This window comes from Lissotriton helveticus, chromosome 4_1, assembly GCF_964261635.1.
Source record: "Lissotriton helveticus chromosome 4_1, aLisHel1.1, whole genome shotgun sequence".
Lineage (NCBI taxonomy): Eukaryota > Metazoa > Chordata > Amphibia > Caudata > Salamandridae > Lissotriton > Lissotriton helveticus.
The window spans coordinates 1,818,175,726-1,818,203,664 of record NC_136063.1 but is presented as its reverse complement, the minus strand read 5'-3'; the positions used below and the strand labels follow the sequence as shown (position 1 = coordinate 1,818,203,664).

Below are 27,939 nucleotides of genomic sequence, written 5' to 3'. Positions count from 1 at the left end.
ATATATATTTAGAATTAATTGTTAATTAATTATTAATTGGTAATTAATTAAAATATAATTGGTAATTAATTATAATTGATTAATTGATAAATATTTTAATTTTAGGGTTCAGGGTCAGTTTTCAGTTTTTGGGTAAAGGGGTATTTTTAGGGTTCAGGGTCAGTTTTCAGTTTTTGGGGTAAAGGGGTATTTTTAGGGTTCAGGGTCAGTTTTCAGTTTTTAGGTAAAGGGGTATTTTTAGGGTTCAGGGTCAGTTTCCAGTTTTTGGGTAAAGGGGTATTTTTAGGGTTCAGGGTCAGTTTTCAGTTTTTGGGTAAAGGGGTATTTTTAGGGTTCAGGGTCAGTTTTCAGTTTTTGGGTAAAGGGGTATTTTTAGGGTTCAGGGTCAGTTTTCAGTTTTTGGGGTAAAGGGGTATTTTTAGGGTTCAGGGTCAGTTTTCAGTTTTTGGGTAAAGGGGTATTTTTAAGGTTCAGGGTCAGTTTTCAGTTTTTGGGGTAAAGGGGTATTTTTAGGTTTCAGGGTCAGTTATCAGTTTTTGGGGTAAAGGGGTATTTTTAGGGTTCAGGGTCAGTTTTCAGTTTTTGGGGTAAAGGGGTATTTTTAGGGTTCAGGGTCAGTTTTCAGTTTTTGGGTAAAGGGGTATTTTTAGGGTTCAGGGTCAGTTTTCGGGTAAAGGGGTATTTTTAGGGTTCAGGGTCAGTTTTCAGTTTATGGGTAAAGGGGTATTTTTAGGGTTCAGGGTCAATATTTTTTATTAATTTATATTCAAAAAATTATTATATACTTACCAATACTTACGTTGTAATGGTATGCGTTGTAAAGGTATATGCGTTGTAAAATCTTGCGTTGTAAATGTATGTGTTGTAAAAGTTTTTGCGTTCTAAAAGTTTTGTTGTAATGGTAGGCGTTGTAAAAGTATGCGTTGTAACGTCATACATCCCTGGAGTGGGAATAGTAATTTTAACCTCTACGCTATCCAGCGCTTTCCCTACTGTTGCACCCACTGGAGTGGGAGTAGTAAATTTTACCTCTACGCTATCCAACACTTTTGCTAATGTTGAACTCACTATAGTTGTAACAATAAATTGTAAACATTTTCTAAAATGTTATATATGTTTATTTAATAATATGTTTATATATATATATATATATATATATGTGTGTGTGTAATTTTTGGTGATATATTTTTTTAATTATATAAATTATTTATTAAAATTACATTTTTTTATTAATTATTTCTAAGTTTATATTAAATATATTTATTACTATATTAGTTTTAACTTAATTTTAAGACATTTAAAAAAATCGATATTTTGACAGTCTATATTTTTGTAAGTCGATATTTTGGAGTCGATATTTTGGTACTTACCTGTTTGAAGATAGGGAGTCGAAATTTTGTCAATCGATATTTTTGACTCGATATTTGTGTATCTCGATATTTGTGTCGTCGATATTATGTCAGTGATCCGTTTGAGGGTGGCGTTCTTGAGGGCTGCATGTTTTCTGTTGTCTGGTCGTGGCGCCAGGCTTTCTCGAGGGTGCGGCAGGTTTTCTTGGAGTTTTTGAGGTCGTTGGTAAACCATGAGGCTTTCTTGCTGCAAAGCCTAAAGGAGATGTCAAACTCTTGCAAGAAACCAAACTATCCACTTATAAACATAGACTGTAAGATTTATGCCAAAATCCTTGTTGTAAGGCTAAACAACCTGCTCCCACAGCTGATTAAAAACACACAAGTGGGCTTCCTGAAAACACAGATGTCCCATGACAACACCAGACTCCTTTGCCATGTTATAGAACACTTCTCCAACTCTGACATACCGGCGGTAGCAATCACGCTAGACGCAGAGAAAGCCTTTGACAGAGTGTCCTGGCAATTCCTAGAACAGAGCACGTGATCCCCCAAGGCACAGATAGCCATAAATGGGTCAACATCACACCAATTCAACCTTCAGCGGGGAACGAGACAAGGTTGCCCCCTCTCCCCAGCGCTGTTCCTACTTGCACTCGAACCCCTTATCAGAGACATCTAGGCCAATAGGAACATGAAAGGTGTAACCATCAACAACACGACAGCCAAACTCGCAGCTTATGCGGACGACATACTGATAATAACAGAGGACCCAGAATCTTCCATTATAGCCCTTATAGACACCATAGACGTGTACTCAAACCACTCAGGATACAAACTAAACAGAGACAAATCGGAGTGTATGCCACTCAACGTACACACAACCAGCGAGGTAATAGGCACCTCAGGGCTAGCCTGGCAAAATGGGTCTGTCAAATACCCAGGGATCCAGTTTGGGAAAAACCTGAAGACCACTCTCAAAAACAACGAGAAACTAACCTTAGGAAAGATCAAAGGGCTATTGGAATTATGGTCACCCAAATGTATCACTTGGTGGGGAAGAATAGACACCATTAAAATGATGATCACACCAGTGGTAAACTACCTGGCAGGAATGCTCCCCCTCCCACTCTCAGACAAATTCCATCGCAAGGTAGACCAAATGATAAACTGATTCATATGGCGAGACAAAAAGCCTAGAATTAGCCTCCCAAAACTAAAACTAGAAAAGAGACTAGGAGGACTAAACGTGGCGGAATGCAGGACATTCCAGACGGCCTTCATAGCCAGACAGGGAATATACTGGATACTACCAAACCAGAAGTACACGCCAACTGGCTCTCCATCGAGAAGGCCATTCTAAACAACATCGGACCGATGGCGCTCCTCACAGCTAACAAGCATGGCACAAAATAATTTATTTATTTATTTATTTTCAGGGTTTTGTATAGCGCGAACATGATCCTTACAGATATCAGAGCGCTTTACATACATATGAAAGGAGGACAAAAGATAGGCAAACTTAACAAACCAGTTTGTGCATAGATGCCAACCCTGCATGGTAGTAGAGTGTGATTATGACATTGTGGTCGAATCAGGTGCTGAAATAAAAAGTGGAGAAACATAGGCAAGTAGTCTTTGCAAAGTTTAAGTTCAAGTGAATTTAGCCATGAGGATCTATTTGACTTCTTTTTTAAGTATGCAGTGGATGAGATGAGTCTAGTTTCTGGCGGGAGGGCATTCCAGATCCTGGGGGCCATCCCTGAGAAGGAGCGCTTGTACGTTTTTTTCTTGTTGAATCTTTGCGGTTTCAGAAGGAGAGTTTCTGCGCTTCTTGTGTCGCTTGAGCCTCCTGAGATTGTCAATTTCTGAGCAATGTAGCTGGGCGAGCTATGATGTAAGGCCTTGTGAGTAATGCATGCGATTTTCAGGTGAATTCTGGCTTCAAGAGGTAGCCAGTTAAGAGATTTTAAGTCAGGGGATATGTGTGAGCGGTTTTTTGATCCAGTTATGAGCCTTGCTGCAGCGTTGATAGAGGCTCTTAGTGGTGCGGTTGTTGATAGTGGGAGACCGCAGAGGGAGGCACTTCCATAGTCAATCCGAGGGATAACTAGCGCTTGGACTGCAGTTCTAAAGTCATCGGCTGGGAGGAAGGGTTTCAGCTTTCTCAAGGTATTGATTTGGAAGTTAGCTCCCTTGGTTGCATTGTTGAAATGTCGTTGCTTATTGAGATTGGAGTCAAGGGTGATGCCTAAGTATTTTGCTGAGTCTACTATGATAGGCTGGGCGTTGAATGCAGTGAGGTGTTTCAACCAATCCTGGACGATGGGGATTTTGAAGGGGGGTGCTATTAGGAGGAATTCTGTTTTCAGAGCATTACGTTTGAGATGGTTCTCTGCTAACCATGTCTGTGTGTCCTTAAGTGTTGAGTTGAGAAGTTTGAGGTCATCAGGGGATTGTAGTTTGAGGTAGAGTTGGGTATCATCCGCATACATGTGGAATTGCACATTAGAGGCATGAAGCAGTGCGGTGATTGGCTCCATGACTAGGTTGAACAGGGTTGGTGAAAGGGATGATCCCTGCGGTACACCAAGTGTTACTGGAGTAGGTGTGGACATAGTGTTATTAGTTTTGAATGACTGAGTCCGGTTATGAAGGAAGGAGGTGAACCATTTGAGTACTGTCCCAGAAATACCCATTCTGGTATTCAACAATTCGAGTAAGTTCTCGTGTTTGACCGTGTCAAATGCAGATGTGAGGTCGAGCAAAATGAGGAGGCAGGAGCCGTTTTGGTCTAGAATTTGGAGTGCGTCATCAATTATGTGAGTCATGGCTGATTCTGTGCTGTGGCCTGCACGGAAGCCGGATTGGTGCCGGTCAAGAAGGTCAAAATGATCAATGTGTTTTGTCAGTTGGAGGTGAGCAAATTTTTCTAACAGTTTAGCTAAGGTAGGGATATTGGAGATGGGACGATAGTTATTGAGGTCAGTAGGGTCAGCTGTCGGTTTCTTTAGTATGGGCGATACTTGTCCCACTATGAGCGAGTCCGGAATAGTTCCTTGTTGAAGAGAGCTATTAATGATTTTGGTCCAGAGTGGGATAAGCCATGGGCTGAGGTCCATTACGGCGTTTGCAGGTAGAGGATCCGAGAGGTGATTGGAGGGCTTCAGGGTACTTAGAATAATGCCTATAGATTCTTCCGTGTAGGTATCAAAAGATGTCCAGGTAGCATTGTTTTTTAGTTTGAAGAGTGTTTTGCTGAGGGCGTTGGAGTATAGATTTAGATCCGTGAGGAGATCCTTCTTGATGTTAACTGTTTTTTGATTGAAGAAGGTAGAGAATTCTTCGCAGGATGGTAGCGTGCTGGTTATGTTATGTACTCGCTGTGGTTCATCTTTGGATTGAGTTTTGAGGAGTTCAAAAAGTTTTTTTGGTCGGTTTTTTGCTTGGTCTAGTTGTTGGCTAAAGAAGTCCGCTTTCGTTCGTTTGATTTTCCTGAAGTAAGCATTTCTTTTTTTCTTCAGAGTCTTGAGGTGCATGGCTGATGGGATGGATCTCCAGTTGCGTTCTGCAAGTCTCATGTCTCGTCTGTCCTTGTTGAGCAGACCGTCGTACCATGGTTTTGAGTTTTTGGAGGCAATTCTCTTTAGCTGAAGGGGGGCAACTTCGTTGACTATCGTAGTCATTGAGTTGAGGTAATGATCGGTAAGAGCCTGAACGTCGTCATTGCCGATAGGGAGTATGAGAAGGTTGTAGATGGATGAGGGTGAGGAGATGGGATTGAGGTTCCTCAAGTCTCTTTTCCATACCTTGGGTTTGGTGGAATGGGGTGGGTAAAGTTTCACTTGTTCATTGATGAAAAATGTGATAATGTGGTGGTCTGACCAGTCACAAGGTCTGATTGAGTCTAGTTGGGTGGTGTCATCTTTGGAAATAATGAGGTCCAGGATAGAACCTTTGTCGTGAGTGGGGCTGTTGCAAATGTGGGTGAGTCTAAGGTGTTGAGGAAGTTTTTGAGATTGTTAACCACCGAGTTGTTGTGATCATTCCAGTGAAGGTTGAAATCACTGAGGAATATTTGTGTATTATGTCGACCCGAGTTAGTTGTGATCATGTCCATAAGATGTTCAGTGAAGGTGAGGTTGTCTCCTGGTGGGTGGTAAATGATGTGTAGGGAGCATACTGGATTGCCCTCACTGTTGACATCGAGGAAGATGTGTTCACAGGAGGAGAATGTAGGGGAGATGGCTCTAGATACTGAAAGGTTAATCGGGTGAATACATGCTATTCCACCTCCTGTCTTGCTGGTCCTGTCTAATCTGATGATGTGATAGTTGGGGGGAACTAGAATGTCGATGAGGGGGGTGAAGATTCTGTTAACCATGTTTTGGTAAGTATGGTAAGGTCAAGGTCATGTGCGATAATGAGGTCGGCTATGTCAGATGCGTGTCTGGGGGCTGATCTGCAGTTAAGTAGTGTGCATTTGAGCCGTGGGCTGATGAGGGAGGCGGAGGGGTCCAAGGTGAGGGTGACTTTTTTCAGATTGTTAGAGATGGTCCCTCTATTATTTTGGGTCGGGGGCCTGTGAGGGTTGGAATGGATGGTGGGGATGGGAAGGTGTGTGGTGGCTATGTGGGTCGTGGGAGCTGTTGCGTAGGAGTGTAGGAGGGGGAAACAACCATTACAACGCAACTTTTACAACTCACTACCATTACAACGAAACTTTTACAACACAAAAACCATTACAACGCATGTATTTACAACGCATGTTTTTACAACGCAGGTACCTTTACAACGCATACCATTACAACGTAAGTATTGGTAAGTATATAATTATATTTTAAATTTTATATGTTTGGGTTTTTTTAAGGGGTACTTTTAGGGTTGAGGGTCAGTTTTCAGTTTTTGGGTAAAGGGGTATTTTTAGGGTTCAGGGTCAGTTTTCAGTTTTTGGGTAAAGGGGCATTTTTAGGGTTCAGGGTCAGTTTTTAGTTTTTGGGTAAAGGGGTATTTTTAGGGTTCAGGGTCTGTTTTCAGTTTTTGGGTAAAGGGGTATTTTTAGGGTTCAGGGTCAGTTTTCAGTTTTTGGGTAAAGGGGTATTTTTAGGGTTCAGGGTCAGTTTTCAGTTTTTGGGTAAAGGGGTATTTTTAGGGTTCAGGGTCAGTTTTCAGTTTTTGGTTAAAGGGGTATTTTTAGGGTTCAGGGTCAGTTTTCAGTTTTTGGGTAAAGGGGTATTTTTAGGGTTCAGGGTCAGTTTTCAGTTTTTGGGTAAGGGGTATTTTTAGGGTTCAGGGTCAGTTTTCAGTTTTTGGGTAAAGGGGTATTTTTAGGGTTCAGGGTCAGTTTGGGGTTTTTGGGTAAAGGGGTATTTTTAGGGTTCAGGGTCAGTTTTGGGTTTTTGGGTAAAGGGGTATTTTTAGGGTTCAGGGTCAGTTTTGGGTTTTTGGGGTACAGGGGTATTTTTAGGGTTCAGGGTCAGTTTTGGGTTTTTGGGTAAAGGGTTATTTTTAGGGTTCAGGGTCAGTTTGGGGTTTTTGGGGTACAGGGGTATTTTTAGGGTTCAGGGTCAGTTTTGGGTTTTTGGGGTACAGGGGTATTTTTAGGGTTCAGGGTCAGTTTTGGGTTTTTGGGGTACAGGGGTATTTTTAGGGTTCAGGGTCAGTTTTGGGTTTTTGGGGTACAGGGGTATAAGGTAAAAATAAAACAAAATTACATTTAAATTAAATCAATTAAATAAAATTAAATAACATTAAATTAAATTAAATTAAATTAAATTAAATTAAATTATATTATTTTCAATTATTTTAAATAAAAAAATAATAATATATACTTACCAATACTTACGTTGTAATGGTATGCGTTGTAAAGGTACCTGCGTTGTAAAAACATGCGTTGTAAATACATGCGTTGTAAAAGTTTTTGCGTTGTAAAAAATTCGTTGTAATGGCATGCGTTGTAAAAGTATGAGTTGTAACGTCATACATCCGTAGGAGGGAGCGTATGTCATACCTTGTCAGAGGATTGATGCATCGGTGAGGGCGGCTGGAAGAGTTATGGGCAGGGGTAGAACTCCAGCAAGGGGGGTTGTGTTTGTGTAAGCGTGTGGGAGGGGCGGAGTGCTTGCGGGGTAACAGGGTATTAGATGGAGAGGGGAGTCTCAGTTGACTTGAGAATAGTTCTTTGAAAGTTTGAAGCTCGTTTTTAATCTGGTGAAGGGTGGACATAATCTTGTCAAGAGTGAAGTTAGGAACAGTAGTAGTGGGAGTTGTAGAGCCAGGTGTAGGTTGAGTTAACTTGGTTCGGTGTGAGAGCTGAAAAAGGCGTGGAAGAGGTATGGGTGAGGTGTGCGTAGAATGTTGGGAATGAGTTGGGCGTGGATGTGGGGGAAGTTAGGGTGGATGGAGGAGAAAGAGGAGGTGAGGTGAGGGTTACAGTGGTGACTGTCATGTTGGGGTGTGGGGGGAGTGACGAGGTGGGGTAGGGTGGTAAAAGAGGAAGGGGGACTCGAGTTGGTATCGGAGTGGGGTGTGGTATGGGAGAGGGGGCTAACGGTGAAGGAAAGTGGGGTGTGAGTGAGGGGGGCAAGGTGTGATAGGAGGGGGGGTGGTGATGTGAGAGAGGGAGAGGGGAGTAGGTGAAAGAGGAGGAGGGGTGGTGAAGAGGGCTGGGTGTGCGAGGCGGTAGGGAGGGGATAGAGGAGGGGGGTTAGGTGTGAGAGGTGGTGGGGAGGTGATAGAGAGGGGGTGGCTAGCTGTAGAAAGGGTATGCGGGTAAGGTGAGGTAGAGTGGTTGAGGGCGGTGTGCGGATCTGGGCATCCAGGAGTCAAGAGAGTTGGGGGAGGGAGGGTGTGGGACTGAGTGGATGAGGCAATGGATTGGGTGTTGGGGGTGGGGGTGGGTTGGGAAGGAGTTGGAGTAGGTTACCCATTCTTTAATGATGGGGAATAGGATATCAAATAGATTGAGGCTACGATCAGTAGACTGGGTGAGAATAGTACCATTATTGTAGATAGTGATGGTTGCTGACGCTTGGAAGAATTGTGATGGAGTAATAGACATCAAAAGACCATGTGCGGACTTCCTTGTAAAGGAGACCGTGAGTAAGGCAAGGAAGGCTTTCCTCCATTGTGCTCTGCGTTTAGTGTAGAAGATGAAGTCAGTGGGCATGCGTCCATAGATGGGTGAGAAGTAAGGATCTGCAAAAGGGGTTTCTGGGTGGGATTTCAGAAAGTTGTGTTTTTAAGGTTTTGGCAGATTTTTTTGAGAGCTTGGGGGGGTAGCTGATTGAGTATGTGTGGGTGCCGGAGAGTTCCATGGTGGGAAGTGTGGCGTAGGTGAAGTGCTGTGAATGTGTAGGGCTGTAGGGGTGGAGTGGTCGTTGTAGAGAGTGCGTAAGGAAAATCTGCGGAGGAGCTATCCTTAGACTAGTCAGTACTGGGTACTGGTTATAGATGGCCGATGCTTAGGGAGGGAGGAGAGTGGATAGATGGGGCAATAGAAGCTAAAGAGAGTTCCAAGAATGACTGCCTAGAGGCTAGACTAAGATTAGTCAGGGACTAGTCCAAGATGGCCGACATCTTAGAGAGGAGAAGGTGGTGTCTGTGTAGAATAACACGATACTTAGAAACACAAGACTCACACTCCTCAAGGTAGACCAGAAGCTTGAACATAGCATTAGAAACTCGAACTGGGAAGCCCTATGGGCAAACCCCAGAATCCAATATAGAAGGAAAAACCTGGACATATATTCGTGGAAGAGGCTAGGGTTCTCATTCCCGGCACATCTAGAAGAAGAGGGGAAGCTGTGCACGTTCAACAACCTCAAAATAGGACACAACCTCCCGGACATAGAACTATACAACTTCCTCATAATCAAAACAGCCCTAGCAAAATCTAAAATAACAAAGCACAAACCCTCAATCATTCAATATATGGAGAACCTAAACAAAGTTGGTCACCAAGTGTCCCACTTATACAAACTCCTCCGCCCGGCTCCTCAAAATTCAACATTAAGAGTACCAGATACTGGGAAACACAACTAGACACCACACTTGATGGAGCGGGATAGAAAACAGAAATCTGTTTAAACCCGTGAAGTCACACTTCCATAAATAAATTAATAATGCTAACAATTTGTGTTATGTGTATAATAATCCAACCTAGTTTAAAGTTGCATTACATTACAGAACACGTGGGAAACTAATATGTGTGCTCATAAATGTGCATTATGTTGCATTCTCATGTATGTGGAAAATAATAAATTAATCTTGTCTATTGTCATGTCATAACAAATAGCAGCTGTTTTTTTATAATGGCATGTGCTTATTTTGCTTCCCTTGTCTATGTGGTGTCACTATATTCTTTATAGGTGCATAAAGAACCCTGCTGGATTCATGAAGACTGGTAGATATAAAATGCTGCTTTATTTGTGCTTTACTGCTAGGTAATTTAGACTAATGGATTAATTATTAGCAATGATGGGAGGCAACAGAACAAACTGTATTTCTTTCATTAATTATTCTTTGTGTTTGTTTATATAATAGTTTTACAAGTGAAGCTTAGAGATGGCTGCAGGAAAATAGTACCCTTTTAAAAGTGGCGCAGGGACAGTGGCGCAGAAAATTGACGCTTTCTGAAAGAGGCCTAATGATGAAAATGGCTCAAGTGAAAATAATTCTGTGAAGGATGGAAAAGGCCTCTGAGCTTTTATTTTGAAAGGTTTTGGATGAAACTGCTAAAAAGATGACTTTTTGGAGAAATTTGCTAACGGTTGCTAACGTGCCACGGGAGTTCAGAGCTGACTAGCTCAAGGTTAAAAGGAAACTGTTGCTACAAAATGTAGCAGACTAAGGAAGAACTGCCAAGACTTCTAAATGAACAATGGACTAGTGAATTTGCCCGGGCATGTAAGAAGGAGGTGTCACAGTTTACTGTGGTACGAGGTGGCTCAGCCAATGGAGAGCTAGAATTCGTCTGCTGGAATGTGAAAAATAGTTAGCTCAGCTAAATTAGGGTATAAGAATAGGTTCAGAGAACACATAGTTGGCTTACGCTCGAGAAATCTGGAGGACGATGTTATGCTGATGGACTTTACACGTGAGGACAGGAGTTTTTATTAATTACTTTATTACTAGGTGATGAGGGTAGAGACAGAGATATAGTTAGGATTTTGGGAAATGCTTAATTTTACTTATTCCTGCTAATGAATAATAATTCTTGATTTATGCTCTTTTTATTAATACTGAATAAATCTTTCTTTATGACATTTTCTAATGCTTGTTTAATAAAATACCAAAACCTAAGTTTTTCTAGATGTGTTAAAATAAACTTTCTAAAAATGACAAGCTGGTCTTGATTATTGCAGATGGTTTAAACAACTATATTTAGATCTTATCGCCTCATGATTCAAGCGCTCTATTGTTGTTATGGGCCTAGTGTTGTAGTGTAAGTTTTGTTGGTAGTAGATAGTGTCATTTGTGCAATATTTTGGTGAGAGCGCTGGATCAATTTCTGGTAGCAGAGGAATTGCCGCGCTCGGATTGGCTAGAGCGTCAGCATTGTTAATGAAAAGCTGCTCTCTGATTGGTTGTTGCTCGATGTTAGATTAAAATAACCACTGTCTGCCGAGAAAGTGTCTCACTACTCCCAAATTTCCCTCAATACATTAGCTATATGGTTTAAAACAGGGCTGATATGTGTGGCAAGAAATTATAATAATATTCTATAGAGGAAGGGCTGTTTACTGTATGAGAGCGCGAAAGGGGAGAGCCTGCAGCCACAGCTCCTGCATGCGTCAGAGCTTGCCGCGCTCTGATTGGTTAATATGTCTGAAATGATAAAGCAAAGCAGTGTTCTTATTGGCTGAGGCAAAGTGAAAGGCTGCGTTGTGATTCGCTGTCGGCGCTCCTGTGTTTTTAGTGGTTGCCTGCCGAACATTTTATGTACATTTTATAAGTGTCCCCAAGTTTATAATACACACACAAATATAGTAATAAGTCCCCGTTTAGTTTCCTTGTTGGAGGCGCTGTTGTAGAAAGGAGAAGTGTATTTGGAGCATTACAGTAAAAGTGTTCCCTGATTGACTGAAGCGTTACTTTGATGCTGTAATTGGCTAGGCGTCCGTTTTTGTTTTCTTGGTTAGAATCACACTGTTATTTCTAAAGATAAATGCGTGCCATAATCATAGCGCACTGCGTTGCAACCACATTTTGTGAAGGAGGGGGGCTGTTAAGGAGCGAGTGGGAGAGAGAGCTGCCTGCAGCGGCTCCTTACGTCAGCCGCCGCGCTGACATTGGCTAAAAAGCCGTCACGTCATTGCTAGAGCTCTGCTCTCATTGGGCAAGGCTTCGGCGAGGCCTCCATATATTTTTACAATTGCGTATACTTTGATAAATAAAAGACTGTACTTATAAACATTTTTACTACGATTGAGATCATATTGCATTTTCGAAAGGGTGGCGCTGTGATTGGTTGCAGCATTTTACCAGCCGCGCTCTGATTGACTAAAGACGCCGCAGTGTCATAATCAAAGCCGCGACATGATTGGGTAAAACGCCATCGCGTCATAAGAAGAGCCGCGCTCTGGTTGGTTGAGGCATCGCGTCATCGTAAAGGTGGAACTGAGTTTGTTATTGGGCGAGGGTCTGTAACCATTCGGAAGAGCAGCGCTGTAATTGATTGCCTGGAGTGTTGCGCTGAGATTCCCTGACGCTTTAAAACCGCTGCCGAGTTTGTAAACATCTCGGCTTTCAAAGTAAATGCGCTGTGATCGCGCTAATAATTAACAATACATGTCCCACTGAGGAGGCACTGAAAGGCTGCTGTATAAATAAAACGAGCGTTAGCAAGCAGGCAAGTGCAGCAGAAACGACGCGGTGAATGAATAAGAGGATTGGGAGACTCTTTAGGGAGTGTGTTTGCAACAAAGGAAGCAGATTTAGAGCTAGTAATTACAGGGGAAGGTCTGAAGATTTTACAGCAGTGTGATTAAAAATTAAATGAAAAGAAAAACAACATCAAGCTTTCTTTTTCCCACAACTATTGATATATGAAGGTGTACAAGTGCAAATAAATAAATTTTAAAGTATACCTAGTCACATTTAAGTGTTGAATAAATATTTTATATTGTTGTTTTGCAAATACATATTTTTAAGTTTATTAAAATTAAATACAGGTTATAGCAGAAACAGTAAAACATTGTGTCATAAAACGAAATGTGATAATGACATATAATTAATGTTTAAGGGGTAAAAGGTTATTTACAAGCAAGAAATTATATGTAAATTAAGGCAAAACAGATTAGGTTTTCTTTTTTACAGGTATACGTTGCAGAAGGTGTGTAAGTGAAAAATAAGTACATTTAAAACACATGTGATTTTATATTGGTATTATTGTTATAAATAAAAATTTTGCGTTGCTACTGTTTTTGCAAATTGATATTTTTCTTTACAGGTTAAATATAATTAGTGATACAGGTAAATTAGGAGATATATTAGATTGACCAAATTATAAGATTATTCTACACCTGATAGTGTTAAATTAATTAATTAATTGATCAGCAAGCGCTGCAAGGCAAATTAAGAGAGTATATTTACCAAATTAATTAAAGAGAAATAAAATGTCTTCCTTATATAAGAAAATGAAAAGGGTTGTAGCCAAATGCGAGAATAAATTAAAGATTCCAAAATTGGCGAAAATAAATAATAAAGGTGTCAGAGTAGAAAATATAGATCAGTGTACAATTGATGTTGTAAATATGGATCAGAACAAAATTTCACGAAGACCCCTAGAGCAGATTAATGCAAAGCCAAAAGTGTCAGATCAGATTGATAAAGTGCCAGCTCAGAATTTTACTAAAATTAATGCAATTGAAAAACATGATGAAATGATTGGTATATCTGGAATTAATATTCCTGATCATGTAAATTCATCAAATGATTTAAAAGAGTCCATGAAAATTATGGAAACAGAGATAGTCCCTGTGCTGGGAAAGGATGAAATTAGTTCCACAGTTTTAAAGGTTCCATTACCTGAAAAAGTTTATTCCATTGTACTTGAGATTGAATTAGTAGGGATTGCAACAGAGCAAGGAACAGAGATGACTTCAGTTCTGGTAAGTGAGAAGTCTGACATTGACCTGATTAAATTGACACAGTCTGATGAGTCAAAATTATGTTCAAAGGAAAAGGAGATTGAGATAAATGAGATAAATGAACAGTTACAAATACAGCGACAGGTAATGACTCAAGAGATTGAGATGGCTTCATTGCCATTGCAAATTTTTGTTAATGAACAGACAGAGAATACAAATACAGGATTAAATAAAGAACAAGAAAATAATCCACAAAGATTAAATGCACTTCCAGAATTTAGGAATAAAAATAATGTTCTTTTGAGTGAAGACATCAAAGTAAAAGATACAATTGATCAACAGATTGAAACATTGACTTCTGCAGGTTCACTTAACAGAAATGCAAATTTAATTAAAAGATTGATTGATAATATTCAATTGGCAGAAAGGTTTGCTGTCGTGATATGTGCAGCATACAAAATGAATGATGAACATGCTTTGAGTTCACTAATACTAACATCTGTAGTTGAAACATGGCAGGTAGTCAAAGGTTTACAAGATGATGCAACTCATGAGGAGAATAACACATGGTTAAGAAACACATGGTTAAGTACAGATTTTAGACAGCGAGATGAGGATGAGATTTTGTCACACAAAGATGGTAGAGTAGTTTTGCTAAATAGCATAATTACTGATATGGACAGAATGTACCATAAAATTGCAGAATTTCTTTACCAGAGGTGTCTGACATATCAGCAAGTGAACACAATTAAGAGAACAATTGTGAGATTGGGAACAGAATTACAGGAGAGTGGTTCATTGACCAGATTACAAATGGATTTCTGTGAGATGTCACTGCATGATAAACTGTGCTACATTTTTGTGATTTTCTGTTTGATTTCAAAATGGTTTGAAACATTTCAGATGCGACATGATGATGAAATTACTGTTGCAAAGTTATCAGATAACAGAAAACATATTGAAAACAGATTGCTCCATTGTACAGATAGACTAGAAATTTCAGATGTTGAGGAGCATGAGAATGTTATTATAAAAGACAGAGATGCAAAAATGTGCCTAGCTGCAGGTACAAAGTGGACAGATATTCTTCCACTTGTTTTGATGTTTCTGAGAAACACTACTGATAAAAAGACAGATTTAAGTCCACGTGATATTATGATGGACAAGGTCATGAGACAGACATTCATACCAGAGGAAAGAATGATGCCTATCAATGATAGCATCAAATTGGAGAACTGCAGGAATTTATCAGATGAAATGATTTCTGTGTTTGATGAAGATGAAACTGAAGTACAAACAAGAGAAAAAGAGCAAATATTTGATCTGTTACCAGGTAAAAGGATCAGGAAAAAAGTTCGTCTAAAAAGAAATTCTCTAGTGCCAAGGTGGCAGAAAAGGAGGTCAGTCAGTCTTGTCACAATAAATGCAGAGAAGTGCAAAAGACTGAAGAAGTGGATTAACACTGGCCATACTTTTCGTGTAACTACACCTGAAAATCCTGATGAGGATAGTGTCACAACTGCTGATTCAGATTCTGAAGAAGAGCCTGAAGAGAATCCAGATCTTGAAGATCGACAAGTTGGTCGACATCTGGAGAACATGAATAGAAAACAAGCCTTGATTGAAGAAGACTTGAAAGTTATAACTGAAGACTCAGAAAATGATGGAAATCTGCCAGATAAAGAAGCAGAAGAAGAATGTGATCAGATTGTGATTCAAGACCAGGAGAGTATTGAAAAGCAGAAAAGTAGCTCTGAAAGCAGGAACAAGAATTCTGAAACTGGGAAGTTGAAGGTAATTGAAGAAGAAAATGAATTGCCAAGTACCAGCTACAAAGATGATGTTCCTAACGGAGTGAAGTTGCTGAGTAAAGAAGTACCTGAGTCCAGAATGAAAATTTCTGACAATGAAACTGATGAGAGTGATGAAGATTCTCAAATAAGAAAATTCAGAAAAGGAGCTTGGAGAACGGAATGTAACGTGACCAAGCAAAAGAAGAAATTACCAAGAAAAAGTGATAACTGGCCAGAAGAAAACGAAGGCCTAAAATTCAAATTGAGATACAGATCAAAGGAACAGATTGATGAGATATCAAGTCAAAAAGATTCTGTAAAGAAAAGTGAGACAGGAAAGAGAATGGAAGAGATACCTGTAATGGATTACAGTCAGGAAAAGATTGAAGAGAATAGTGACAATGATTGAAGTACATACCTGTTGAATTTTTAGGTTTCTGTTTTTGGCATAAGGCTGAAGAAATCTTGTTAGGTGACACAAGGTCGAAGAAATTCTGTTAGCTGAAAAATTAATTTGTGACATTAGGTCGAAGAAAAACTGTTAGAAAAAAAAAAAAAAAATTTTGAAAAAGGGGGGTGATGTTAGAAATTTTTAGAAAATTTAGGTAAAATTTTTTAAAATTTTTGTTTTATTTTTCTTTGCAAGCTTAATGAAATTATAATTCTGCTTTGGTTAATTTAGGTTATTGTTCTTTTAGAAATTAACAAGGAGAAGTTTAAGGTTAATATGACAAGCAAGATACTGACATTTTATTAGTTATAGTTTTTTGCAACACTTTTATTGAAGCTCAGTTGTATGTTACACAAGAGAAAGAAATAGAACTAGAGGGGTTTCTTAAAACTCAATATGAGAATTGTAGATAAATTGATAAGATAAGTCTTTAGAAATACTAACACAGGTGAAATTGAATCATGTTCATCTTAGATAAAATCTTTGCTAAAATATTGGGTGGTGGTGTGGTGATTTGTTAATCACCAGATGAGGGAGTTGATGGAGCGGGATAGAAAACAGAAATCTGTTTAAACCCGTGAAGTCACACTTCCATAAATAAATTAATAATGCTAACAATTTGTGTTATGTGTATAATAATCCAACCTAGTTTAAAGTTGCATTACATTACAGAACACGTGGGAAACTAATATGTGTGCTCATAAATGTGCATTATGTTGCATTCTCATGTATGTGGAAAATAATAAATTAATCTTGTCTATTGTCATGTCATAACAAATAGCAGCTGTTTTTTTATAATGGCATGTGCTTATTTTGCTTCCCTTGTCTATGTGGTGTCACTATATTCTTTATAGGTGCATAAAGAACCCTGCTGGATTCATGAAGACTGGTAGATATAAAATGCTGCTTTATTTGTGCTTTACTGCTAGGTAATTTAGACTAATGGGTTAATTATTAGCAATGATGGGAGGCAACAGAACAAACTGTATTTCTTTCATTAATTATTCTTTGTGTTTGTTTATATAATAGTTTTACAAGTGAAGCTTAGAGATGGCTGCAGGAAAATAGTACCCTTTTAAAAGTGGCGCAGGGACAGTGGCGCAGAAAATTGACGCTTTCTGAAAGAGGCCTAATGATGAAAATGGCTCAAGTGAAAATAATTCTGTGAAGGATGGAAAAGGCCTCTGAGCTTTTATTTTGAAAGGTTTTGGATTAAACTGCTAAAAAGATGACTTTTTGGAGAAATTTGCTAACGGTTGCTAACGTGCCACGGGAGTTCAGAGCTGACTAGCTCAAGGTTAAAAGGAAACTGTTGCTACAAAATGTAGCAGACTAAGGAAGAACTGCCAAGACTTCTAAATGAACAATGGACTAGTGAATTTGCCCGGGCATGTAAGAAGGAGGTGTCACAGTTTACTGTGGTACGAGGTGGCTCAGCCAATGGAGAGCTAGAATTCGTCTGCTGGAATGTGAAAAATAGTTAGCTCAGCTAAATTAGGGTATAAGAATAGGTTCAGAGAACACATAGTTGGCTTACGCTCGAGAAATCTGGAGGACGATGTTATGCTGATGGACTTTACACGTGAGGACAGGAGTTTTTATTAATTACTTTATTACTAGGTGATGAGGGTAGAGACAGAGATATAGTTAGGATTTTGGGAAATGCTTAATTTTACTTATTCCTGCTAATGAATAATAATTCTTGATTTATGCTCTTTTTATTAATACTGAATAAATCTTTCTTTATGACATTTTCTAATGCTTGTTTAATAAAATACCAAAACCTAAGTTTTTCTAGATGTGTTAAAATAAACTTTCTGAAAATGACAAGCTGGTCTTGATTATTGCAGATGGTTTAAACAACTATATTTAGATCTTATCGCCTCATGATTCAAGCGCTCTATTGTTGTTATGGGCCTAGTGTTGTAGTGTAAGTTTTGTTGGTAGTAGATAGTGTCATTTGTGCAATATTTTGGTGAGAGCGCTGGATCACACTCACTGAGTAAGACTTACACACCCTCTGGGCGTCCCCATCGAAAAACATGATTTCCCCAGTGTTAGCGCAGACAGAATTCTGGTTTTGCACCAATCATACTGGACACCGGCAAGATTAGCGTTGTTAGGGCTCAGAGAAAACGACCGCTGTTGTAACTGTGAATCAGAAAAGGGTGACCTGGCGCACCTTATATTCCACTGCCTTAAGGTTAGAAAGTTCTGGAAAAAGGTCTTTGCATTCATAAATAGGGCCTTAGACTGCACACTAAAAGAAGAATTTGCCACAATCATCACTACACTATTGACGGCGGACATACACACACAACAAGATAGAAACCTCCTAGACTTCCTCCTAACGACGGCAGCCAAAACAGTGCTCGCCAAATGGAAAGACACGTCAAAAGCCACGTTCAAGGGGTGGCTGAACTGGGTGACATATTTGAGAGGAGCCGACAACACAGCACTAAGAAACACACCTTGGAAGAACCCCAACAGAGGGATGTAGGTGACCCTAGATAAGTTCCTAGACCCATACGAGCCGTCATAAACAACGTAACCAAACATCACCAGCAAGGGGCACCTGGAGCAGAACGGGGTAGGGACGATACAGGGAGTTTGGATGATCAGTAGACTCAAACTTCCCCACCAGATGGACGGCAACCGTAAAAAAAAGCCATTAACTACATGTTTTGTGTTAACTGTGTTGAACTCTTGAGCCAAGAACAACCGCAATTACCTATAAGTTTTATGTTAAATGTTTAAAAGTCAGAGGGGCATAGGAGCACTGGCATATATGCACCTAAGGCACAAGCTGTAACCTATAGCCAAAAGTCGAGGACGTGAGCCCCGGCGAGAACAACCGCGATGTGGTGTTACTTTGTATTTGTCATATATTGTATTGTAAAATTCCAATAAAAATCATTACAAAAAAAAATAATCACATGCAAAACAATAGTACATGGCTGCTGTGAGTCTCGCTATTAGGAAGGGAGACGAGAGTCGCAAACGCTAATATGCGAGGCAGTGACTCGCAGAATAGCGTTTGTACATGCCATTACCCTTTTTTGTGGTCACAAACGGGCCGATCTCCCGTTTGCGAGCGCAGAAAAGTGACGTACATCTGGCCCCAGGACTTGTAGCCAGTCTATTCTTTGCATTAATGAGATTTTAAAGGCGGAATATATTATGGTTTGTCCGATTCCCTTATGTGGAAGAGATCTTAAAAGGTCATGCCTCAATCTATGTAGCTATCCTTCAGGTTGAAATAATCCTACAGGTTTGGGCCTAAAACAGCAGATCTGTGCTTAATTTGAAGAGTACCAAGAGGCCCATGGACTGTTAAGGCTGGGGTATCCTTAAGTTTAATGGACATTACCATTTCAGGTCTTAGAGAGCATAATTGTCCCTAGAATAAAACATATTTTGCTGACTGAGACATGATACATCAGGTCTACACTATAATTTTCCAAGAATCTAGCAGCATAGACTAGAGACAGAAAGGAGACACTGCAAAAAATATACTTGTGTTCCCCAAAAGCAAATATCAGATTATGCCATGATGTAGTCCAAACCAATTGCGTGATCATTCTCAAATTCCTGTGGCTCTTACCTGGGGCATGACTTCATAGAGCCCATAATTGGTGTATTCCGTTCCAATCCAAACTTTGACGTCATCTTTGGTATAATTTTGCACATTTTCCCGGACTAGTGTGTAGTCTATGAGTTGGACACAGGTAGGTGTTGAGCAGTCCGTCTGGAGGAATTCGTGAATTTCCGGCGTGATGCGGCTTTCATTTACAAACAACCTAAGAAGGATGAAAAATGTTTATTTCCCAAACAGATCTTACCAATGTGCTGACAGTTTATACAGAAAGACCACTCACACAGAAGGGGTCCCCTGAAATTCATGGCTGGCAGAGGGAGCAGGGGAATGAAACTGCTGACAATAGAGAGAGAAAACACACCCCTCTGCCCAAAGTTAGCTTATTCTGGTGCTAGGAAGTCACCAGTAAGAAAAATTAGATCCTAGAAACAAAATGTCCTCCCAAATGTAATACAAACAAGTAAATTGGAAAAATGCATATATTTTCATTAATATTATTTGCTCCATACAGTACCAAAGACAAAGATCAATGTCACATAAGTCAATATCAATTTACATCATGAGTCACACACACTCATTCTATCAACCTATCACACAACCACATACTCAAACCTACTCAACATCCCATCAAGTAACAATTCATTGGATCACAACAACAATCTTCAAGTGATGCCAAGAGTCCTCCCCAAGGTATATTAAAAAAATGCGATGTCAGAATAACATGGACAGGTATACAAGAGGTATATACAATCCTCAACTTTTCGCACAGTTCAAGATTCCAATTCCTTTTCCAGGAGGGAAACAGATCTGCGCCGACGCATGTTTCGGTGTCTAACCCGGATCTGGGTCACACCTTCATCAGGATGAAGCAAGACAGTGTGGGACTTATGAAGGAAGATATCTGAAAATTAACATCAGACCCTGGTCGTAGAATGAGAACAGAGATTAGCACAACAATAAAGAACACATCGGAATTACCTGATATGGTCGATGATAGGGCAGGCACATACGGACTCATTGGTTATTCCAAGAGAGAGAAGCAAAATTGGCAACATCAACGACAGTACGAGCCACTGTATGAAGGCCAAATTTAGAGAAAGGTCGCCATGCGGGCAACAATGTTGTTAGGCTATCGCAAGGTCTCGTCAAATGCTTGGAAGCCTCAAGCAAATCTCTAGCGCTGAGTGCAGGAACTCATTTTGGTATTCACAGAATGCACTTACTCATTTTGGTACTCACAGAAGGCACTTACTCATCAATGAGTAAGTGCCTTCTGTGAATACCAAAATGAGTAACTTATTCATTTTTAGTAACTTATTTATTTTGAGTAACTTACTCATTTTGAGTTACATACTCATTTTGGTATTCACAGAAGGCACTTTGATGAGTAAGTGAGCATAATGAGTAAGTTACTCAAAATGAGTAAGTTACTCATTTTAGTATTCACAGAAGGCACTTACTCATTGATGAATAAGTGCCTTCTGTGAATACCAAAATGAGTAAGTGCATTCTGCGAATACCAAAAGTAGTGAGTTACTCAAAATGAGTAAGTTACTCAAAATGAGTAAGCTACTCATTTTGGTATTCACAGAAGGCCCTTACTACTCATTGATGAGTAAGTGCCTTCTGTGAATACCAAAATGAGTAAGTTACTCAAAATGAGTAAGTTACTGGTTTTCACAGACGACACTTACTCATCAATGAGTAAGTGCCTTCTGTGAATACCAAAATGAGTAAGTGCATTCTGTGAATACAAGATGGTAGAAGGTTTAGGATTTGGTAGTAAGTTAGTTCTGTGAATCGGGCCCAATTTCTTTTGTACTGTATGGAGCAAATAATAATAATAAAAATATATGTATTATTCCAATTTTCTTGTATGTATTACATTTGGGAGGACATTTTGTTTGTAGGATCAAGTTTTTCGTACCGGTGATTTACTAGCACCAGATTAAGCTAACTTTGGGCTGAGGGGTGTGTTTTCTCTGTATTGTCAGCAATTTATACAGAAAGGTCTTGCAAATGTGAAGCAGGAATATTCAATGAAGACTTTTATAGGCAGCCAGTGGGTAATTTGTAAAAGAATAAGTTCCGTGCCCAACACTCTGCTCATAAGGCTGCAACTGGTGTAATTACATATCAACATATAGAATATCAAGGCTGCATAGTTTTGAATCAACCTCTTGACTCCATAATTGACTGTCAGACACTTACTTCCACTTTATCGTACTCCTGCAGGTTCCTGCTTTCCCCTTCATTTGTTTTTCACTCTCTTGCTCTCAGGAAATGTGTGATGCAGAAAAATAAGTGCCAGTCCAGCTAACCACCGTCTCATATTAAACACGGTAGGTAGCCTATATGCAGTAACCTTACAATATAAGGTCACAGTGTAACCAAGCTACCTAGGGGCATATTTATAAGCCCCTATTACCACCACACCATCACTTTCAGTGACAATGTGATGGCAATAGGGGCTTCACCTTATGAGGCAGCATTAAGCCACTTAACGTGGCTTAATGTTAAGACAAACCTCCCCTTTCATATTAAGGAAATAACTGGTGAAGAATCTAACATTGACACTGATTTCCGTTAGACACAGCATTTCTCTCTGAAATATTAGAACAAACTCAGAAATAATGCACTATTCCATTATCTTATTTTGTTTGACAAATGTTTACTTTTAAATTTGTGGGCCATGGAGATAGAAGCTTAATTTTACGAATACTAACTAAGGGCAAGATAGTGGGTTATTAATCACGTTGGATGTGAGTCCACCACAAAGAATATGACCACAAACCTATCATGGTAAAACACCAGTTCAGTAATTAAGGGCCATATGTATCACCAAACTATTTTGCATTTCTTAATTAGAGAATTTTAAGGAATCGCTATTTAGGAATTGCAAAATGGTATGTATGAAAAAAATCGCTTTTTTATTTGCGATTCCTTAAGCTTCCTTATTTGCGAATTCGCATTTTGCGAATTCGCAATTAAGGAATAATTTCCAATGCATTCCTATGGGCCAGGAGGCCCATACGAATGAATGCAAAATAATTCTCAAATTGCGAATTCGCAATTTGCTAATCACAATTTGGGAATTATTGCAAGGGTGCAGGGGTGTCTCAAAGACACCCTGCTGCACCCCTGAAAAGTACACGTGTTTGCATATGCGCACATACATGCCCTATGGGCATGTGTGCGCATCACATGCCACCTTTAAAAATGCCAAATTGTGCATTTTTGGAAGAATTCGCAAGTTACCATCAACTACAAGTTGGTGGTTGTTAGACCTGTCTGCCCTTTGGGTGGTCCCTCCTATTTATTATTTATTTTTGTCCCCTTTCTGCCCCTCATATCCCTTAATTATTATGTCCGCTGGATACTTTTGTGGTGTTGACCTGGGGGATAGATGCTCTTTTGCCCTCATAGTTTTTTACCTAAGGCCTAGTTCCTTTTCTGACTAAAATTCATCCAGACCTACAAAATGGTGGATGACAACTGCCATAACTGCCACACCTGAGGCTTGACCCATAGGGAAGAATAGGAACCCTCTAGAACCTTCTGGTCCCTTCTGGACCTCCTAGGGTCAGCCTATATAAGGCCAGAACCAGGGCGGCCATTTTGGAGTGAGTTGGCTAGGAGTTTAGACCACAGGTCAAGGAGGACAGTGCGCTGAAGGCGGGTTGATGGTCCTTTGGGGCTGCTATCCCCCTCTGTTGATACTGCCCCGTGTGTGTGGATCTGACCCTGTCTAGGTCCTCAATTTATTTATTTATTTGCGTGTTTTTATAGCGCTGTGAATAGACTCCCGAAGGAGTATCTCCGCGCTGTTGGCAACCAGTAAAGCAACTGACAAGAAAGCAATTCAATAAAAAAGAGAGTACTGAGAGGCTCCGAGTCCAGCAAGTGTACAGTTAAAATGAACTAAACAGAAAGGTTTTCAGATATTTTCTGAATTGAAGGTGGTTATGACACTGTCTTAGTGAAAGTGGAAGGGAGTTCCAAAGATTGGGGCCTACTACGGACAAGGCCCTGCCACCTAGTCTGGATTTGGTTATCCTAGGAACATTCAATAACAGCTGGTCACTGGATCTAAGGGATCGAATAGGGGCATAAGGAACAAACTTGCTGGCCAAATATTCTGGTCCCAATTGATTGAGTCCCTTATGGATAATGCAGCAGGTCTTAAACTGCACACGTTGGCGTATTGGTAACCAGTGTAGTTTTTGGAGTAATGGTTTTGAGGGGGATCTAGGGGGTACATTGCGGTATTTTGCACCACCTGTAAACGGTCAAGAACCTCCTCATTTGCACCTGCCAGAAGACCGTTACAATAATCAAGTCGGCTTATGACCAGAGCTTGAACTAAGGTTTTCCTATGAGAGTCTGGGAGAAAAGGAAAAATCCTACGGAGGAGACCAATCGCATGGAAACAGGATCCCACAGTAATATTGACATTTTGCTTCATGGTCAGCTCCGGCTCTAATCTGACTCCCAAGTTCTTGATTATTGTTTTGGGCTCAGGAACTGGGCCCAAATCTGAAGGCCACCAGTCGGGGGACCATTGAACCCTGGCTTCCCAGAAAAGCATCACCTCCGTCTTTCCAACGTTGCATTGAAGGCTGCCCCGGGTCCCTCAGAAAATAGGAGCTGCAAGGCGCCCCGATTCCCACCTTTCTCGCCACCCCCAGCGGTGTTTACAGAGCGGCGGGGGCTGCAGGTGACTACCTCATTGTTGCTGAGTGCACGTCCCAGCTGCCGGCTCGCCAACTGCCCAGCGTGGAGGTGAGGGGGCTCGACGAAGTCCCTAAGTGGTGGTGTCATCGGTTCCGCTGCTGCGCGGAAAGAAGAGAGCAGTGTTTGCCCTTCGCGCAGGCTCAGCGGTAGCGTGGCCGAGGGGAGTGTCCTAGCTGAGGGAGCGGCCTGTCGTGATCTGCTGGTGGTGAGTGACAGCGTCCCTCTCCCGCACAAGTCCGGAAGCGCAGCTTCTCACAGAAACACCCTCGTGAGTGAGTAGTTCGAGGGAAGACACTACCGGAGGCGCGGCGGTGTCTCTGCACGGCGCAGGTCCCAGTGGTGAGTCAGCCAGTGAGAAGAGCAGCCGGGGAGCCGACGGGGATCTTCCGCCTCCCGGAAATCCATCGCTCCTGGGCCCTTTTGACTGTGGAAGGCAACGTAGGGTGGGGATTGAAATCTCAAACCGGCTACGGACCCAATCCCCCCCCCCCCCCTCCACTGACTTCATCAATCAAGTGCGAAGTAAGTAGGAAGAGGGAGGCTGGGCTGGCTTAGGAAGCCTTCGTTCTCTCGAGGAAGAGGGTCCAGTCGAACACGAGGTGGATAAGGAGGAGAGAGAGAGCCTTTGGAAGGAAACTGACAGTACTGTGAACTAAAACAGGCGGAAGGGGAGGTTTATGTGCTCAGGTGCTAGTCAATCCAGACGGGGGCTAAACTAAGGGAGAAGCCACGGAGGATAACCTGAGGGAAGTGCAATCAGCATTCTTTTAGACAGAGGCAAGGGATCTTGGGTAATAGCGCCTTTTTCCTTTATGAGTAGTTTTACCTAAGGAACTCCCCCCTTGAATTGAGGAAGCTTCTCAAGTAAATCAGAGTTTAATCACAGAAGGGTCTTGAGCTGTGAACTAAATTTCAGTTATAAATTGAGTGTGAGGAGAGAGTTGAGGGATTCATATTGCCTTGATATTTGCCTCACCACATTGACAACTGTTGAAATTTCCCTTCAAGTCATCTATGTCAAAGTGAGCCTGGAATTATTGATCTGCTAGATAAAAACGTATTGAGTTGATAAAGAAACTTTCACTCGTGGAAACCAAAGGTTACCTGAATTTACATAGTGAACAACTGGTGCTCACCGAGAGTCTTTGTATTGAATTCTCTTGCTTGTAAATCGAGTAGTAATGATTTTTCTTCTGTAAACACTGTCTAGTGCTGATTCCTTCTATGCAGAGCTAAATTTATGTACTGTGGTTAAAGAGAACTTTTATAAAACAGCTCGTATTTTTCCAAACAGGGTGTAGTGTCCTTATTTTTGAGTGGATGGATGCTTGGTTACTGATGAATATGACCCAAATTTGGCACATGTTCCTTGGAGTTAGGCCTACCCACTTAGTGCCAAGCTACCTTATGTGACTTGGGATTCCCTAGGTCCAACAGTGGTAATTTGCGAATTCTTAACCAAAATTCGCAAGCCAAAATGCTACATACATATCATTTAAGGAATCGCAAAATTGCGATTCCCTAAATGCTATGGAAAAATAAGGAATCGCACAAGTTTGCAATTCCTTATTTTGGGAATGTTTCATACATCCCAAAACATGCAAAAAGGCCGTTTGTGATTCGCAAAGGCCGAAATTCTGTGAATTTCGGCCTTTGCGAACCACAAAAGGCTTGATACATATGGCCCTTAAATCCTAGCTAAACCCCCTGGCAGCAATGGGAACATTTGCATTTGGAAGCAAAAGTGTTCAGAAGTAAAAACACTCTGCAAAACAATTTCCACAACAATTAAAAAAACTAGAAAACATTTTAATGAGTAAAATGGTAATAACAAGCATTGGCATAGCCAATAGGTCTCGCCTTTGGGCCTGTATAAGCATTTAGTTATGCAGCACAATATGCTTGATGCAACAACATTAACTGTTGCATGGTTAAACACTTATAAGGTCCCAAAGACGAGACCTATTGGCGTTGCCAATGCTTGTTGGGAATGCCATCAGTACATGTGCTGTGCCCAGGCTCAGCCATGTTAGGACAAAGCGATGTTGGATGTTGTGTGTAATTGACAGGTACTGCTTGGGCCCCTCATTGGGTGTCACTGAGTGATATGCAGTCACAGAGGACCTGTGGGAGCCAATAACACGCCTGTCATCATTCTTTTTACTAAGTTGTATAAGCTTCAATTTCCTGTTGCTGAAATGCGTATTACAGTCTGGCCTATTTACTGAGCTGTGTCATCTCTACAGAGATACATGAGAGCCACGAAATTCTCAGCAGCTTATCCAATTTTAAACAATCTAATATGATTAATTTATTGAACTCAGTCCCCTCTGTGCACCAAAATGAGTGCCACAACTGTATAGGTTTAATCGATTATAGATTATCCAAGTGTGGCAACCCCAACTCCCTATGTACTATGTCTGTCACTGCAGACTGAGGAACAGCTAGAAGTCAACACAGAAAAATGTTCTCTTGAGCTTGGAAAATATTGTGATTGGCATGTCCACAAAGCCCATTACCAAAAGAGGCTACAGAAGAACATTCGGCTCTAAATATTGAAATCATTTCCTGAATGATTTACATCCTAATTTGGAGGCAAACATAAAGATGCCGCCACAGACACACATCCTCTTTAACATATTGTTATCAATGTGTTTAATTCAGAAACAATTATGCCTTTTATGCCTTTAATTTGGGAACTTCGTGATTTACACACGACTGCTCCAAAGATCAATGTATGTGTTTTCTTTACGTTCATTTTAGGTTCAATCAATCAATCAAGGCATTTGTAGAGCGCACTACTTACCCGGAGGGTCTCAAGGCGCTTGGGGGGGGGGGGGGGGGGGGGGTGCTGCTACTGCTCGAACAGCCAGGTCTTGAGCTTCTTCCTGAAGGAGAGGTGGTCTTGGGTCAGGCGCAGGTCGGTCGGTCGGGAGTTCCAGGTCTTGGCGGCCAGGTAGGAGAAGGACCTTCCTCCTGTTGTCGTTCTTCAGATGCGGGGGACGGCGGCGAGGGCGTGACTGGCTGATCGGAGATGGCGCTTGGGAGCGTAGAAGTTGATGCGGTTGTTGAGGTAGCTCGGGCCTTGATCGTGTAGGGCTTTGTGTGCGTGGGTGAGGAGACGGAAGGTGATTCTTTTGTTGACGGGGAGCCAATGCAGGTTTCTCAGATGTCCGGAGATGTGGCTGTGTCGTGGGATGTCGAGGATGAGTCTGGCTGAGGTGTTCTGGATCCGCTGGAGTCTCTTCTGGAGCTTGGCGGTGGTTCCGGCGTAGAGGGCGTTGCCATAGTCCAGTCGGCTGCTGACGAGGGCCTGGGTGACCGTCTTCCTGATTTCGGTGGGGATCCAACGGAAGATCTTCCGTAGCATGCGCAGGATGTTGAAGCACAACGAGGAGACGGCGTTGACTTGTCTGGTCATGGAGAGGGAGGAGTCCAGGATGAAGCCCAGGTTGCGTGCGTGGTCTGTCGGTTTGGGTGCGGGGCCCAGGGCGGGGGGCCACCAGGAGTCGTCCCAGGCGGAGGGCGAGGAGCCCAGGATGAGGACCTCCGTCTTGTCTGAGTTCAGTTTCAGGCGGCTGGTCGTCATCCACTCGGCTACGTTTTTCATCCCTTCGTGAAGGTCGGCTCTGGCGGCGGCGGGGTCGTTGGTCAGGGAGAGGATCAGCTGGGTGTCGTCAGCGTAGGAGATGATGTTGAGGTTGTGTTGGCGAGCGATGGCCGCGAGGGGGCTCATGTAGACGTTGAAGAGGGTGGGGCTCAGCGAGGATCCTTGAGGGACGCCGCAGATGACTTCGGTGGCTTCTGACTTGTACGGTGGTAGGCGGACTCTCTGTGTTCTTCCGTCGAGGAAGGAGATGATCCATTCCAGTGCCTTCTCCTGGATTCCGACGTTGCTGAGGCGCTGCACTAGGGTGCGGTG

General features: G+C 41.4%; 1 protein-coding gene across 3 annotated transcripts in view; it reads right to left on the bottom strand.

Annotated features, from left to right (window-relative positions):
* The window catches only part of LOC144829368 (xaa-Pro aminopeptidase 2-like), a 449,433-nt gene that overhangs the window by 180,793 nt on the left and 240,701 nt on the right, over nt 1-27,939 (bottom strand). For all 3 annotated transcript variants that reach the window (XM_078688440.1, XM_078688439.1, XM_078688441.1), the window contains one exon: nt 19,290-19,485. In XM_078688440.1, coding sequence (XP_078544566.1) covers nt 19,290-19,485 — 196 coding nt within the window. The remainder of the gene's footprint in view (nt 1-19,289; nt 19,486-27,939) is intronic.